This window comes from Capsicum annuum, chromosome 2, assembly GCF_002878395.1.
Source record: "Capsicum annuum cultivar UCD-10X-F1 chromosome 2, UCD10Xv1.1, whole genome shotgun sequence".
NCBI classification, from domain to species: Eukaryota; Viridiplantae; Streptophyta; class Magnoliopsida; order Solanales; family Solanaceae; genus Capsicum; species Capsicum annuum.
Genome location: NC_061112.1, coordinates 21895866 through 21913068, shown reverse-complemented (window position 1 = coordinate 21913068; position 17203 = coordinate 21895866). Strand labels below are relative to the sequence as shown.

The 17203-nt window shown below is 39.4% G+C and overlaps 1 protein-coding gene across 3 annotated transcripts in view; it reads right to left on the bottom strand.

The window, feature by feature from the left end:
- The window catches only part of LOC107857618 (helicase-like transcription factor CHR28), a 43019-nt gene that overhangs the window by 11250 nt on the left and 14566 nt on the right, over positions 1 to 17203 (bottom strand). For all 3 annotated transcript variants that reach the window (XM_016702461.2, XM_016702462.2, XM_016702463.2), the window contains one exon: positions 5280 to 5816. In XM_016702461.2, coding sequence (XP_016557947.2) covers positions 5280 to 5816 — 537 coding nt within the window. The remainder of the gene's footprint in view (positions 1 to 5279; positions 5817 to 17203) is intronic.

Sequence of the window (17203 nt, the reverse complement as noted above, 5' to 3'; positions counted from 1 at the left end):
AATAAACAATAAAGTCAACCAGGTACTCATAAAGAACATTATTTATTAAGTCGTAGAAAGCAGTGAGGGCATTATTAGCCCAAACGGCATGAAGGGCTATGAGGAGGGGAAAAGGACGTGGGACATTTGCTTTGATTTCTACTATTGCTTAGGGCTTGAAGAGGGTTGAGGAAAATAACCTAGCTGCACTCATGGAAGTCAAGCATGTGTGGTTGATGTCCCAGATTGTGTTGCAATATTGCTAAAGGATGTAATGCTGCAAGGCAATGTCAGTATGTTGCGCACATGAAAGCGATAATGCGGTTTCCTTGTCTTCTAGTTGTTTGTATCCATGTGGCATCTTGTACTTTTAATAGGCATAACACATAAACATACACTAGAACTTATCCTTAGCTAGCAAGTAAGCATTCCCACTTTGAGACTGCACGTCTATACATCTCAACTTGGTCTCCATTGGCAACTTAACATTCTAACTCATCCCTGTTGTGTTTCATCGACACACTGATGTGACACAAAAATCTTAGAGGTGTCTAGATGATCATTTTGTAAGTTGGGAGTATAATCACCCACAGGTTGAGGTCTGTAGATGTGGACTCTCAAAGTTGGAGTTCATACTTGCTGCCTGAGGCTAAGTATGAGTGTGTTTACGTATTATGCCTTTTTAATACATTTGAATATTCCCAACGATTGGGGATGCCAACTACAATGAGGGATAGGTGGCACATGTGGCTGACTTAGGTCAAGGGTCAATGACACTATTTATATAAGCATTAACATGTTTTTCACAAGGCAGATTTAGTAGACCTGGCTTATATTTTTGTATGTTGAATTGTTGTGTTCTTTGTGCACGAGTAAATACAAATGGTAAGAGATTCCATTGAAGTGTTGTGTGTGTTTCCTACGCTTAAATATGCAAAGTTTGAGCTAAAACCTGAGGTAAAAGAAAAGGTTGAGTCAAATGAAAGAATACAATATGACTGTTGTGTAGTGTCAAATGAAACGAAAATTGACCCTATAGGTGCATAGCTTAACGCGAGGCAAGCCTGGTCAAGTAAAACCTTATTCGTGATCGCGATTGACACTGGCACAATCACATAAGGTAACATTAGCTTCACAAATGCTATAGGGGCCTCAAACGCAACGAAGGCGTTATATCCTATAAAAGAAGAATTCAAAATCTCAACATTTTAACTCTTGAACTTGGGATTTTGGGAGATAAGCTCTCGGATTTAGATCAAGAAAAGGAGTTTCAACCCCCGACTCTAATGATTCATTATACCAACCTACTGTTTGTGTTGATTTTATTAAATTTCAACCATGGAATCATGATAATCAAGAGGCTAAAATTATGGATTTTAGACGTAACCTAGAAATAGAAAACCATTGATTTAACCTAGAAATTTTGATTATTAAAATGGCTAATAGCTTATGGGTAGTAAGCAATGCTTTGGATGGCGAAAGGCGACAAGGCTCTGCCTTGCCGCACGGTCACCTTTTGGAAGTGCGGCGACAATTATAGTAGAAACTAAGATGAAGAAGAGAATGAATTGAAGATTTACTGGTTAAATAAAGTGCAAGGATCTTAAACACTGCATTAACCAATAAGTATGTACGTATGGAGCGGACAAATCTTCAGATACAAATTAATAATATTGCTTCTCTGTTAATGAATTCTGCAGATACATATATTTATACTAAACATAAAGATAACACCAGGACAGATGGTTACTGCTGTAGTTAACTGCTAATAACTTCTATAGATAACTACTTATATATTTTATCCGATCCAAAACTAACTAAGATTATCTCCACTTGCTTGTCTGGATTTTCTTCTAGAGTAGGTCCCGTAAAGGAGCAGTCGTATCAAATTACTTCCAAAAAATTAAAATATTTTGGAATCACTCACAAGCACCTCTCAATAGTAGCAGTCAAAGCAAAATGGAAATAAAAGCCCTAAAATTACTTGTTATCCTTAAAATCCTATTTTTTTCCTATTTTTTTTTTTTAAAAAGGCGTTGCCTTTAACGCGTTGCCTCATCACCATTATCGCCTTGGCATCGCCTTTCGCAGGTCGCATCGCCATGGAGGCATATGGCGACACTACCTCACCTCGCCTCATTATTCGCCATTGGCAACATGGTGCTCGCCATTGATAACACTGGTAGTACATCAATCAATTTGGAAAGTTGACCCGAGGTGTAGGTTTGAGTTGACCAGGAGTTGATTTTGACCCTGAGGCATCCTAAATTTGTGAGATCGATTTCTCTACACAAACTCGGTCCCCTTATTGATGATTTTGAATATATTGAGGAAGTCAAAGTTCGTTTTAGGGGATTTCAGCATTTCAAGTAAGGTTTGGCTACTGGATTCCAAACAAGTGAAGCTTTAACTTCTAGTTTTCTTGCTTTTCCTCAAAAACATGTGTGTGTCGCATGTGTGCATTTAAATCATCTAGGTTGTGTGAGTGAGCAACCATGAGCTGAGACGACTAGTTTCAAGTATCTATAATCGGTTGAGGGGTCCCATGGCATGTTATCACATGATTTCATACTTTTTTTACTAAGTGCGCGTGATTTGATACTTCCGACAGATTCAATGAGTTATGGTGACATTGCTTAGTTGTTTAGCGTGTGTTGTTACTCCAATAGAGTAATGTGATAATTGAGCCTCAACCTCTTGAGATACCTATTAGCTATTAGCTATTTAGCATACGCCATACGTTGTCACTATGACAAGGGGTTGAGCTTGAGTGAGTAATCATTGCACCGTAGGGGATTGAGCTTGAGTGAGCACATTCATGGCAACGTAGTCGGGCTGAGCTGGGTTAGTATACCCTTGTCCCCGTAGATGGGCCTGGGTATTGATGAATTTCACACCATCATAGCCAAGTAGATTTTTTCAAAGTTTACTTTCTTTATATATACTCAGCATATAAGTTCAGTTGCTATACTCGCATGTTATTTCAATACCTCTATTGCATTTATTACGTTGTATGCTACTGTCCTCTACTATCAATTTTTAAAGGCTTACCCTAGGGGTAGACTGGAAAGGCAAGTCAATGATCTTGTTGGGTCTTTTAGACTCACAATTGTTGAGTGTGTGTAGGTCAACACGAGGGTGATACGATTGAAGAGTAGTGGCTCCAGTTATACTCCAGTTTTCAGTCGGTAGAGATGAGCCACCATAAGTCCATGGAGACAACTTTTATTATAACAAACTTTAGTACATTTCTATTTCGAGTTGTCTCATATTCTGGATTCAAATTTAGTAGCTCCATGACTTAAGTTTATTTTGGGTTGTATGGGCAGATTCTGTTGTCATGTATTTATGCTTCTGCACTTATTATTTATAGTTCTATAATTCTATTAGTAGTTATTTCTTCTTTATTCTTCAATATCCGCATGTCTTAGCTTAGAGGGTTCACTGCCGGCTCGTCAGGTGTTCTCTCATTTCCTAGGTGCTCGTGACATAACCGACCGAGTCAAACATTGAAAACCAAGGAAAACTAGAACCTGAACTAAATTTTAGGAAAACCAAACCAATGCTCACCCCTAAGTGAAAACCTGAATGGTATATGGTAGTATTATTATCTAGTGATGAACATATTCAAGGTTAAATTATATCTTATCATCAAATAGTAATCCTATAGCCCTATACCAATTTTGGTAAACTATCTTTGTTGAGCTATGAAGAAGGTACTCCTTGGTAAGTATAAAGAGAATTTATGACTGAACTAAATTAAAAGTTTACAAGATATGCAAGCATGACAATGGCATACCTATGCACAATTTTGGTGAAACAACTACAGGTAATATCCTGCTTAATGAGGTATATCGTAATACAATTACCAAGTAGTATCGCAAAGATTCATAACATGAACTATAGCTGTATCCGTATTTGGAAACACCACCTCTTGTGCTTCCACTTAACCCCCAAAGGACAACCAAATATGGAATGGCAAAAAGTGGAGCAGAAACTTTCAACATACAACAGTGGAGGAGAGCTTCAGCACTGAGCAAAATGTAACGGTAAGTTCTCCATACCAAACACACTAAAGTTGTAAAACAGCCCATGCTTAATGAATTTATGGTTTTGAATGCAAGTACGAAAAATCTCAATACCTTATAGTTCGCTAAAACAATATATGTAGTGTAATTCCACAAGTGAGGTTTGGGGACGGTAGGGTGTACGCAGACCTTGCTGTGAGGTAGAGAAGCTGTTTCCATAGTTAACTAGGAAAAAAGACATTTGCATTGGTGGCTGATCATTTTGGGAAGGTGTGAACGGGGGATCACAAGGGATATTAGTTATAGGAGGGTTTGGGAAATAAGAACCATGTAGGATATTACTTTCAGGACAGCCACAAATTAATATAAATGGGAAGAGGTCGAGGATCAACTTTTTGGACAAACAGATGAGATTCCTCATAGAAAAACATATCAACACGTAGGAGGGAGAGATGAAGATAATGATATAGAGGAATAAAGGGTGAAATCTTTCAAGGTTAGCTCCCTTTTGATGGCGTTACTAGTAGGGGAGTTGAGAGAAGCATATTTGAAATACCAAGGCATCAGAGAAAGTGCCTTTAAGAAAATATGAAAAAAATAAGAAAAGAAGAACCTAATGTGAAGTGTAGATGTAATCTGATAGGCAGATGATCTCAGAAAGCGAAAATATTTTGTGAGTTAATGTTGGTTCTGCGTGTGCTAGGAGTTTGGAAATAGATCACCTTCTATTGCTTTGCTGCTTTCAAAGCTAAGTATGGACCATGAACACAGAACAAAGTTTGTCCGAGTTAGAGGGTTCAGATAATTGACAGGCGAAGTAAAGCAACTTGGACTCTTGGAGGACCAGACCACTTTGACTTTTAACATGTTTGGATGGAAATAAAGAGGAGCGTGTTTAATAATAGTTACACGATGTTAGGAGTATTACACATTCTCACTTCATCTATTTTTTCATGCTGCAAAGAAGATGACTCCCTTTTGTATTGAGGACTGGGACAATTTGATAGGAGATAGGTTGCAAACTAAATCCATAATGTACATTTTTTCCATACACCGCCTTGGACTGATATTAATGAAATTATTGATTTATCAAAAGAGAAAATAGCTCTACCTCCCCAAGGTAGTGGTAAGGTCTGCGTACACTTAACCCTCCACGACCTCACTTGTGGGATTTCACTGGGTATGTTGTTGATGTTGTATCAGCATAGAAAACAGTGGGCATTTTGAAATATCTAAGAGATTACTGCACAATAAGCATAAGAATTTGCCAACCTCAGGATTTGTGTTGAACTCTTTGACAGCTCTGTCTCTAGCAGCAAGCGACATCGTACCATCAAGCCTCTCATACCGAAAACCCGACTGGTTCAAAGCACGCTCAACCAAGTTTAACATGCCTGTCCACTGAGAGAAGACAATGGCCTTTATCGGCCCCTTGGATTGCAATTCTGAATCTCCACGGGAATTTGATGAATCGCCATTGCATTGCACCAAGATATCTGCTTCTAAACAGGGATCCTTTGTCTTACAACATGACTCAAGAATTTCAATAGCAGTTCTTATTTTAGAAGAACTGTACTCATTTTCCATGATGGATTTCTCATCAAATTCAGACAAGCCAGAAGGATCACCATTTACATCATCTGATACACATTTTTTAAGGGTAGCTTTAGAATAAACAGACTCAGGACCAAGTTGTTCTCTGCATCCAGGTGTAGGACATGTATTATGTTCCCCAGTTAAATAATCTGATACACATTGATTGCAGAATACGTGTCCGCACATGGTAACAACAGCATCTTCAGGCACATCCTGTTGGAGTAATACAGTAGACATCAAACCAGTATGTAGTATGTACAATATGACAGTTGTACCACGACAAAGACCATCATAACTATACAACTAAATAATAAAAATAACTGGCACACAAGAAATATGCTACTAGAGAGTGCACTTAAGAGTGACTTTCAACTGAACCAAATCAATCTAGATGCACATAAGGTATTATTCTTAACCTTTAGATTTGCTCAGATTTTTCTTTTACAAGGGAGAACAGCAATTTTGACTTCACATGTTCGGATGGATAGCAATTTATAGCTTATTCAGGGAAATGACAGCTCACTGCATTTTACCTGCCTGTGAACTTCTATATACACCATTGCTTTGCAATCATTAGTTGTATCTTCGAAGTTTTAAGGTACTTAGTTACAGTATTTAGTTGTATCTTTGAACTTCCATAGACTCTTGAACGAAGAGGGGGAAAAGAGCACTGTGCTGCGGGACTTGGAGCATTCTGCGAGGCATGTTATTGTAGGCGTATAAAGGTTGATGAGGTTAAGGCTGCTATTCGTAAGATGCATAGGAGTAGAGCAGCTGATGCATAGGGGTAGAGCGGCTGGGCAGATGAGATTCCAGTAGATTTTTGGAAGAGAACATGCAGGGCAGGTGCTATTGTTGTACAAGAACAAGAGTGACACTCGGAATAGCAACCAACTATAGGGGCATCAAGTTGTTAAACCAAACTACAAAAGATTTGGAGAAGGTGGTGGAGTTGAGGTTGTGGAGAATCATGACTATTTTCGAGAATCAATTCGAATTCATGCCAGAAGGCTCAACTACAGAAGCCATTCATCTCATAAAGAGACTGATGGAGCAGGGAGAGGAAGGACTTACATATGGTGTTCGACATTCTAGAAAAGGTATGACAAAGTCCTCAAGGGAGGTTTTTTTGGAGGTGCTTGGAGGTTAAAGGTGTACCTATGGTGTACATTAGGTAGATTAAGGGTATTTACGATGGAGCCAAAACTCAAGTAAGAAATGTGGAGGAGACACAGAGCACTTTCCCGTATTGATGGAGTTGTATCAAGGATCGATCCTTAGCCCGTGTTTATTTGCTATGTTGCTAGGACTCTTAAAAAATGACAGTGGGTGCCTGTCGGATTCACTAAAAGTAGTGTACTTTAGGAGAATCCGACACGAGCACGGCATCAAATGTGACGAGTCCGTGCAACTTAGTTTATTTGCCTTGGAGACGTATGTATTAAAAGGGTTACACCCACTATGCGTAGGGTCCAGGGAAGGGCTTAACCACAAGGATCTATTGTACGCAACCTCACCTTATATTGAAACGGTGATGGTGATGGATGTATTGACACGGAAGGTGAGGTGTCATGGAGTATGTTATTTGTGAATGGCATTGTATTGATCGATGAGACTCGCGAAGGAGTTAATACTAAGTTGGAGGTGTGGAGACAAACCATGGAGGCTAAAGATTTAGGTTGAGCAGGACCAAGACGAAATTACGCAAATTCAGTAAGTTGACACATGAGTCTAATGTGGTAGCGAGTGTTGATACTCAGGTCATCAGGTCACTCACCATATTAGTGTCACTTACCATATTAGTGAATGAAATGGAGGCATAAGGTTCACAGAGTGACAATTAGACCAACTATTTTATACAAGTGTTAGCCAGTCAAGAACTAAAGCACATTGTTAGCCAGTCAAGAACTCTCATATCCAGAAGATAAAAGGTGACGAAGATAAGAATGTTGCAATGGATATGCGGGTTTACTAGCTGATACAAGCACACCTAGTACAATCGCATCAAAACCATTCACGCGAAGTCAAGCCAAGGATCTCCAAGAACTCCGACCTATGTTCATGAAGAAAGAAGCTTTGGAGATGCTTGGGATGCACCAAACAAAGACATAGCGTATAGAAGGCCAAGGGAAACGGAGAGGAAGGAGATTGCGCTAAGTTGAAAAAGAACAGTGGATATGCGCCAACATAACCATTCCAGTAGCATTGTGTGGCCTGATCCTTTAATTGTGCGCCCAACACAATCAGTTATGTGACAACACGACTCCTCCACACAATCTAAAGCAGTGGGCCGCCCCATATCTTTTCAAGGTCACTTTTGGGCCTTTGTACAAGGCAAACTATAAAAAGATGTCTTAGTTATTTTTCATCCTTAGTTTTAATAAATGGAGATACTTTCTTGAAGACTAAAGTTGATAATCTAGTTGTAGTTTAATCTTGTAGCTTTGGGGGGATTCCCAAGTAGTTAATCCAGTAGTTGATAGTAGTTGATCTTTAGGTGAGTGATTAGGGGTGGATTCTCTTAATTACTTGTTAACTTTTTTTGCTTGATTAACTTAAGAGTTACCCATTTGTGAATTCATTTTTTTTTTTTTTTGAAAATGGTAACATTGTATTCCTCAGCATTAAGGGATATGCTAGCCACCAACAAAAGTATTACAAAGAAAGTAAGAGTAAAAATACTTATAGAGCTCTTATAAAGTCCACTAATTGGATCCCATCATCTATATCTTGTTTTTTACACCAAAAACCTAAAGAAGTGATAACTTTCCATTTACTATTTTCTATAGTACATTCTTTCCCTTCAAAGATTCTCCGATTTCTTTCTTTCCAAATGGTCCACCAAATGCAAGCTGGGACTGATCTCCACCATTTTTTCTGACTTTCTGCCTCCCCTCCTAATCCAGCAGCTTAGTAGATCTGTTGTGTGTTCTAGCATGATCTTTACTTACACCAAAAACCTAAGGATGTGATAACTTTCCATTTAATATTTTCTATAGTACACTCTTTCCCTTCAAAGATTCTCCGGTTTCTTTCTTTCCAAATGGTCCACCAAATGCAAGTTGGGACTGATCTCCACCATTTCTTCTGACTCTTACTGCCTTCCCTCCTAATCCAGCCGCTTAGTAGATCTGTTGTGTGTTCTGGCATGATCCAATTAATGTTGGCAATGCTAGTAAAAAGGGACCAGACCTGGGTTGTCACTTTACAGTGAAGGAAAAGGTGTTTGTTGGTCTCTAGGGCCTCTCTGCACAAAAAACATTTTGAGGCTATGTTAATGCCCCTTTTCTGCGTTGTTTCATGTGTCAAACAAGCTCTTCTAGCAACCAACCAAGTAACCAAGTGAAGCATTTCACTTTGGTTGGAGCCACACTCTTCCAGATTGCCTTCCATGGGCTAACAGATCTGTTTGCCCTTCCAAACAGCCCCTATTTATACTATCTATTTACGGAGAAACTTTCATCTTCATGATGCACCCATTTCAGTCTGTCTGATTCTAGAATTGCACCAGGTCCTCCATCTATCACCTTTAAAAGTTCTGCCACATCAACCATTTCCCAATCATTGAGAAGTAGTCTAAAAACTAGGTTCCACCCTTGGGGAGACCACATCTCCTCTGCTCTAAAATTTGGATTTGAACTTATAGAATAAAGTCTAGGGAACAAGTTCTTTAAAGTTCCTTGATCACACCACTTATCCGTCCAAAACTTTGCCTTATCTCCCCTCCCCACAAGGATCTTAGTGTTGTCTTTTAGGTCTGTCCAGAGATTTCTAATGGTCTTCCATACTCCTACTCCATAAGTGTTTGTCACCTCTCTAGTGCACCAATTATCTTCTTGCCCATAATTGTGTTTTATGATCTCTTTCCAGAAAGCTTAGTCCTCATGAACATACCTCCATAACCATTTGGTTAACAAACTCTTGTTCTATAACTTCAAGTTTCCAACTCCCAGACCCCCACTTTCCTTGCTTTGTTGAGCTACCACCCATTTTACCATATTAAAACCCTTCTCAATTTTGTTTCCTTGCCACAAGAAGTTCCTTCTCAGAGCATTCAAAGCCTTGACCACCTCACCTGGAATTGGGAATAAAGACATCACATATGTTGGCATAGAGTCTAGCACTGAATTGATCAAAGTTACTCTCCCTCCAAGGGAGGACAAATACTGGGATTTCCATATTGCTGATTTTTTCTCAAATCTTTCTATAATCCCATCCCAAATCTCTAGTGCTTTGTGCTTTGGTCCCAATGGCATTCCAAGGTAAACAGTTGGCAAATTTTCTATCTTTCACTTCAAGATGTTTGCTAGAGTTTCAATCTGCAAGACCTTCTTTATCGGAAAAATGCACTTTTTCTCCAATTTACTTTGAGACCTGAGCATGCTTCAAAAATGACCAATATTACCCTGAGATAACAAATTTGCTCCTGTTCTGCTTCACAAAAGACTACTGTATCATCAGCATACAGTAGATGAGTCACTCATCTGCCCTGTTCTTGATGCCAAACCCCCCTTATCCAATTATTTAGGGAAGCAACTCTCATTAAGCTGTCCAAACCTTCCATGGCTATTATGAATAGGAAAGGGGACAAAGGGTCCCCTTGCCTTAGCCCTCTTTCCGCCGGAAAAAAACCAGCTGGTTCTCCATTTACAAGAATGGAAAACCTAGTGGTTTTGATGCAAAAGGATATCCATTTGAGCCATCTCCATCCAAATCTCCATCCAAATCCCATCTGCCTAAAGGTGTTGATTAGAAAATCCCAGTTTAGGTGATCATAAGCCTTCTCAATATCTAATTTGCACATTACCCCAGGTATTGTTCCTCTCATTCTGGTATCAACACATTCGTTTGCTATTAGAGCAGCATCCATGATCCGCCGTCCCTTGATGAAAGCCATTTGATGTTTGTTCACTACTTTACTGGTTCCCTTGATGAAAGCCATTTGATGTTTGTTCACTACTTTACTGGTTACCTTCTTTAGTCTCTCTGCTAAAACTTTTGCAATTATTTTGTATACTCCAATAATTAAACTTATAGGTCTAAAATCCCTCAACTCATCAGCCCCTGCTTTCTTAGGAATTAATGCTACAAAGGTAGCATTGAAACTCTTCTCAAATACCTGCTGGGAGTGAAAAAGTTGTTGAACGTTTGCATCAGATCCTCTTTTATCAATTCCAAAAAAGCTTGAAAAAATGCCATAGTATAACCATCCGGACCAGGTGCCTTGTCAACTGCACATAGCCTGATCCCTTCCCTTATTTCCTCCTCTTCAAAACCCCTTGATATCCAGTCTTGTTCCTCCCTTGAGATAGATTGAGCATCCATCATGTTCAGGGAAGGTATTGAGCATCCATCATGTTCAGGGAAGGTCTCCATCTTTCAGTTTCTCTATACAAGTTTTGATAGAACTCCACAATTGAACTTTTGATTGCCACAGGATCTGAGGTCACTGCATCATTGATCTTCAACGTGTCAATAGTATTGATCCTTTTATGAGTTGTAGCTATTCTGTGAAAGAATTTGGTGTTCTTAACCCCACTCTTAATCCACTGGATCCTAGATCTTTGTCTCCGGTGAATCTCCTCATTTTTTGCAACCTCTTTATATTCCATTGCCAGATTAGCTCTCACCAGTTGTTCATCATCAGTTACAGGTATGAGCTCCTGAGTAGCCTCTAAACTGCCAATCTGCTCCATAATCTGACTTTTTCCGACTCTCCTCCAGTTACCTTTACTATTTTTGCTCCATTCTTTGAGATTTTTCTTAAGAAGATTGAGCTTAGTAGCAAGCTTAAAGTCAGGTCTGCCAACCACATTAAAAGAATCCCACCACTCCTGAACTTTGTCTTTGAACCCTTCAACATTCAACCACCAATTCTCAAATTTTAAATATGATTTTTTGAATGTATCATCCCCACAAGTCAGCACTATAAGGTTGTGATCAGACCCCAAGTTTGGTAATTTGTTTTGTCCAACTTGAGTGAACAATTCATTCCAAGGAAAAGAATAAAGGAATATCTAATCTTGAAGCATTCCTTTGATTTGCTCCTCCTCTCCCTATGTAGGACCCCCAAAATAAAGGGGGATCTATAAGTTCCAACTCATTTATGCATCTGGGAAAATCTAACATAGCTCCTAATATTCTGCTGCAATTTGTCTTCTCTGTAGGGAATCTAGTGGTATTGAAGTCCCCACAGATAACCCATGGTCCTTCACAGAAACTTCTCATGGCACCTAATTCTTCCCATAGCCCCCTTCTTTCATTTCTATCACAGGATGCATAGACTGCGGTAAGAAACCAAGTAAAATCCTGATTTATGCTAATCAGCTTACAGGTGATACATTGATTTCCATATTCCACAACCTCCCTTCCAAAATCTCTTATCCCACATCACCATTATACCTCCCTTACTTCCAATGGACTCAAGCCATACACCCCTCATCCACCCATTACCCCCTAACTGTTGTACATTATCTCTTGCTACCCTACTCAACTTCATCTCTATCAACACAATGATGTCAACCCTCTCTTGTTAAATTCTACTTCTCACTAGATCTCTTTTATTCTCCCTGTTGAGCCCCCTTACATTCCATGAAAGTATTTTCATCTTCATGGTGAATGAACAGATGAATTCCTCTTTCTACTTCTTGATTCACTCCTTGGTTCCTTTTCTTTAAATTTGACATCAAAGATCAGGTTTCTAATTTCTTTGGAGACAATTTGTTTATCAAATTTTTCAACAGTAACTTCTGTTAAGTTCACCTCCCTTTCCCTTTTCTGGTCAATTTTGAGCAGTAGAGTTTGAGCCTTTTTGTGCACCCCTCAAATGTTGCTCCAAACTCCCTGCTGAGACTTAAAATATTGTCCTGCACCCACGCATTGGCTCTCCCCTCGACTACTTCAGAACAATCTGAAGCAACAGACTGAATGGGAGTTGGGTCTCCCAACAGAGTAATTTGTTTTGAAACTTACTGCTCCCCCAATTCAATTTTTTCTTCCATAACTGGGATACGACCTCCGCATGCATCGAATTATCATCTTCCTCAATAATTAGATGTGGCTCTGTATTCATTCTCTCAGCTTTCTCCATTAAAATACAGTCTGTTAAGGAAAATAATTGCTCTTGGGCCTTATCCCAAGAGTTTAGTTCATTTAAAAAAGGTTCAGGTCCTTTCTTTACATTATTAGATATTTGGGCCAGCTGTTGGCCCAAAATAAGAGGCCCATCTTTTGAAATAAGTGGAATATGAATCTCTGAAATGTGGGGTCCCTGAACATGTGCTCCCCCATGTGACTACTTTCACCCTTTTGACCCTTGACTTCTCTGCATAAATCCTCTAGCTGCACTTCAGTTCCTTTCCTATCTTTGAACCTCAGAACCTCTGACCAGTCAGCTTCTCGAAGACCACCCTTTTCTCTTCAACCTCTGACCTCCTCTGATATGTCGCCACAGTTTCCACCCAGATGGGTAAAGGAAAAATAGTGTTCTCATCTGCAACCTCAATAGATGCCGGAATTTTGTTCGCCGGTCCTCTTACTCGAATTCTGGCCCATCGGGGATGATTCTTCAATTTCATCTATTCTTCAGTCTCAATCCAACCCCCATACCTCTCTCCTATCTTCTTCAAAATAAATTGAGACCAAAGATAGAGCAGTAACCCTAGAATTCGAATCCATAACCATTGGAAATTATGGGACTTTGGAAAAGCTCCTGCTTTTGGTGTCCACCACTGTAGATTTAGTTTGCTTCCTTGTCTCCACCATTCTCCAATCGGTACGTGTTCAGCTGCTTTCCTTGACTAGAATTCAAACAAGAATAGAGATTCGTTCATGTCATACACTTGGATTCCTTGCGATCCTTTCCAAGTCTGGTGAGCCCAACTTCTGACTTCATTTCTGGTGGGAGCATCTTTTTTGCCAGAAAGTTCCCGACCATGCATCTCCCCCGAGAGATCTTTCTCCTCCAACTGAGTTTCTGCTTTCAGAACTCCATTGTCCTCCGTTTCTTCAACAACCTCTGTCTCTCTTCGTGTCCACTTATTTTGGTGCAATATTTGTAGATAATTCCCTTTCCCCGTGTTTGCAGCTAGATCTGCCTCCCTTTTGCATTTAATTTCCATAAAGGTGGTTGTATTCCTATTAATGAATGTGTCTATTTTCGTAGCTAGTCTATCCCAACCTTCACTTAAATGTGTTCTCTGGAATGATAATAACTGCTATGTCGTTGCCTTTAACTGAAATCAATGATAAAAACCTCCCATATTGTATTTTAAGGACAGGAAAATGCTTGTGGAGAAATCTCTGACTCTCCATGACTTAAATGTCCTTTCTTTGATCCTTGATGCTTCGGAGAGTCTCCTGCAAATCCACGTCAATGCTCCCTTGCTCAGCACCATTCTCCTCATGAAATTTCTAGTACTTTCCACCCAATCGTACCATATTTCTGCTTTAGAACTTGACTCTGTGATATCGTAAGACTTCCCCCGATCGGAGATATATGCTGTTGTCCAACATAGTAGATAGGCCAAGAAAAAAGGTAATAGTGAAAAGAAAATTATTGATTGAGGATGGGGTCCGGTGGAAGAAGTCCACCGAAAAGGGATCTCTAATGTCCGGAAGGGACTTCAGAGAGATGCCTAGTGTTATAGCTGAATTCATTTGGTTTTCTATCTTGTTTGATTAAGTTGGTTTATTATTTGTTAATTAGATTCAATTGGGAGGTGAGGGTATAAAGTCCTTGGTTGCACATAAATTCAATTGATTAGAGATAATCCATATATGTTTTCCTTATTTTGATTTCTTGTTGACATCGATTTTAGTTGTCCAATTTGAAAATTCAAAAAAATGGATCGACATGAGTTTTGGTCGAGTTTCTAGCACTAGATTTGGATTCTCTAGTGTTTTTAGAGTCTAGATTTGAGATTTCATTCAAGTTGAAGAAGGTTTTAACGGTTTCACTATTGGTAGGTGAAAAAGCTTGGAGAAAAAGCAAGTGGGCTTTAAAATCATGAAATTATTGGTTGAGAATTGAGGCCTTAAAGTTATTGGGGTTTGTGCTCTATTGCAAAGGGGACTTAAATCTCAAATTTCATGAAATTTGAAGCTAAATCGAGATAGCTGTGATTTTCGAGTGTTCAGCTTGTTCATAGCGTTCTTCGAAGAAACCCAAAAGGAAAGAAAAGAGAGAGAGTACTTGTATTAGTACTAAAGGGAATTTACCAAAAAAGGCAAGTACTACGAGAAAAAAAGCACAAAAGTAAAAAAAAAAAGGAAAAAGGTGCGAAAAATATCTATACTTTGGTGAAATTTGCAGTTACACATCCTGAAATTTGCTGCAGTCCTATGAACCCCCTAGACTATTTTTTCACCGTATTTAACTAGCATATATTTGGCACTTGAACCACTGTGTGTATTTCACGCACATTGAGCGCGCAATGGAAAAAATGTTTGATAAGGGGCAAATATATGTCAATTAAATATGATAAAAAATAGTCTAAGGGGATCATAGGACTCCCGCAAAATTCAAGGTGCGTAACTGCAAACTTCGCCTAAATACGGGTATTTTTCGCACCATTTTTCCAAAAAAAAAATGCAAAAGTCGGGGTTTCAAGTGTTTTGTCCAAAGGCTTGTGCGGCAGCACACTCGGGGCACAATAAAACAGCAAGATTTTGCCTTGATTGTGCAGAGCTTGTGCCTCAGCACAATCCATTATGCGGCCAGCACAATGATTCTTAAAACTGATTCGACCATTATACGGCCAGCACAATGATTCTTAAAACTGATTCTCAACTAGTAATGACCTACTTAGTGGTTAGTTAGTTCTTGACTCTTGTATTTTCTTCGTGCTATTTCTTTCAAGATTTTCTAGTTCTACACACTCATTTTTCATGGTTCTTTCCGCTTGCATTTTGAGTCGTCCGTCTTTCGAATAACAAGAATTCATTCTTTCACAAAAAATAGGTGACCTTGTGAATTGATTGAGCTAAGTTAGCGCACTATCAATTTTGAAAAGACACCATAGAAGGTAAGGTGAGAGTTCACATACGAGTGACGTAAAACTTTTACTACTAACCTTATTTGTTGAGTTTTGCATGAATCATGTCTAATTCCATTGCATGTAATCTAGTCGAGGAAGGTTTGAAGAATCTAATGGAGGCTTCGAACAACCTATCAAGGCAAATGGAAGAAATGAACGGAAAGATGGGGGTATGGAGGAAAGGTTGGTACAAGTGGAAAGTGAGAGTAAAGGAAAATCACTTCAAATGCGTGGGAATAAGGAGACAAGGAGGTCGTCGGAGTATTCAACCATTATTACCCGGGGAAGCCCACAATCTAGGTCACCCTCAATTAAATCGGAACCAAGGCTACCAACAACCTACTTTCCAAACAAACAAACCCACCGAACCGCCTAAGACGAGCTACCTACATCTAATTCCATAACCCTATCACCAACCACAAGAGAACCATTCTTTTGTGGCAAACTAAGTTCAAAACCAAGCTCCTCCAGAAATACATTGCATGGATTCTATGTCACCTCCCGAAACTTGCCACAGATACCTTACTAAGACAACTATTTTCAAAACCCTCTTTATGACGAAATGAACGAAGAGGTCAACCACAATGAGTCTCGTTGGGAGCATGGAGGGGTAGGGATGGGTATGGAGCACCAAGGGATGGGGTTCGACCCGTAGTCTTTGGTCAAAACCAATGCATAGGAGGCATAGGTATAGAGATAGAGGAGGTAGGTGTGGCAATAAAGGAGATAAATATGGAGATCGAGGAGATCGAGACCAGAGATTGAATACCATCAAGGTGACACTTCCAAAGTTCAAGGGTTGTTGCGATCTAGAAGAGTTCCGTGAGTGGAAACTGCAAAGTGAAAGGATCTTCCTCACAAATAACATCTCAAATGCCTTGAAAGCCAAATATGTCATTACCCAATTGCAGATCTATGTATCTACATGGTGGGGAAAACGAAGGGAAAGATGAAGGAATCACATTTATAACTTCCTATCTCGGCAAGAGTTGATAGAGCTCATGGAGTTGAGGTATATGACACCTACTTATCATGAAGAAGTTCTCAAGAAGGTGTACATGCTTTGACAAGGTGACAAGTATTTAGAAGTATTATGATGAGTTTGAAAACTTGAGGATGAAATCCAAGATTGAAGAAAAAATGCAATCAAAGGTGATAAGGTTTGTTCCAACATAATGGGAGACTCTTAACACTATGGAAGTTTAGAGAAGGCCGTAGATCTGGTCTTTCCCAGGAAAGAAAGAAACCAGGTCTTTTTTCGACCCTTAAGAGCAAGGTCCGTCCCACTCTCTCATCTACACAATTGTCCGATCTCAGATGCTTTGTCGGAGATTCCAGATTTGATTGCTAACCATGAAATCAGTCTTTCCTCCGTCAGGAGGTCATGAAGGTGAGGTCCTGAGAGAGATAGATGCTTCACACATGGCATCCGATTGAAAGAAAGCGATAGGTTGGCAATAAAACAGCCATTTCATTATTTTCGCAATTTAAAGATTAAGGAATCGATCACTTCTTCACTTCAGACTGGTGAATTTGGTAAAGGGAGGTTGAAGCAAAATTGAA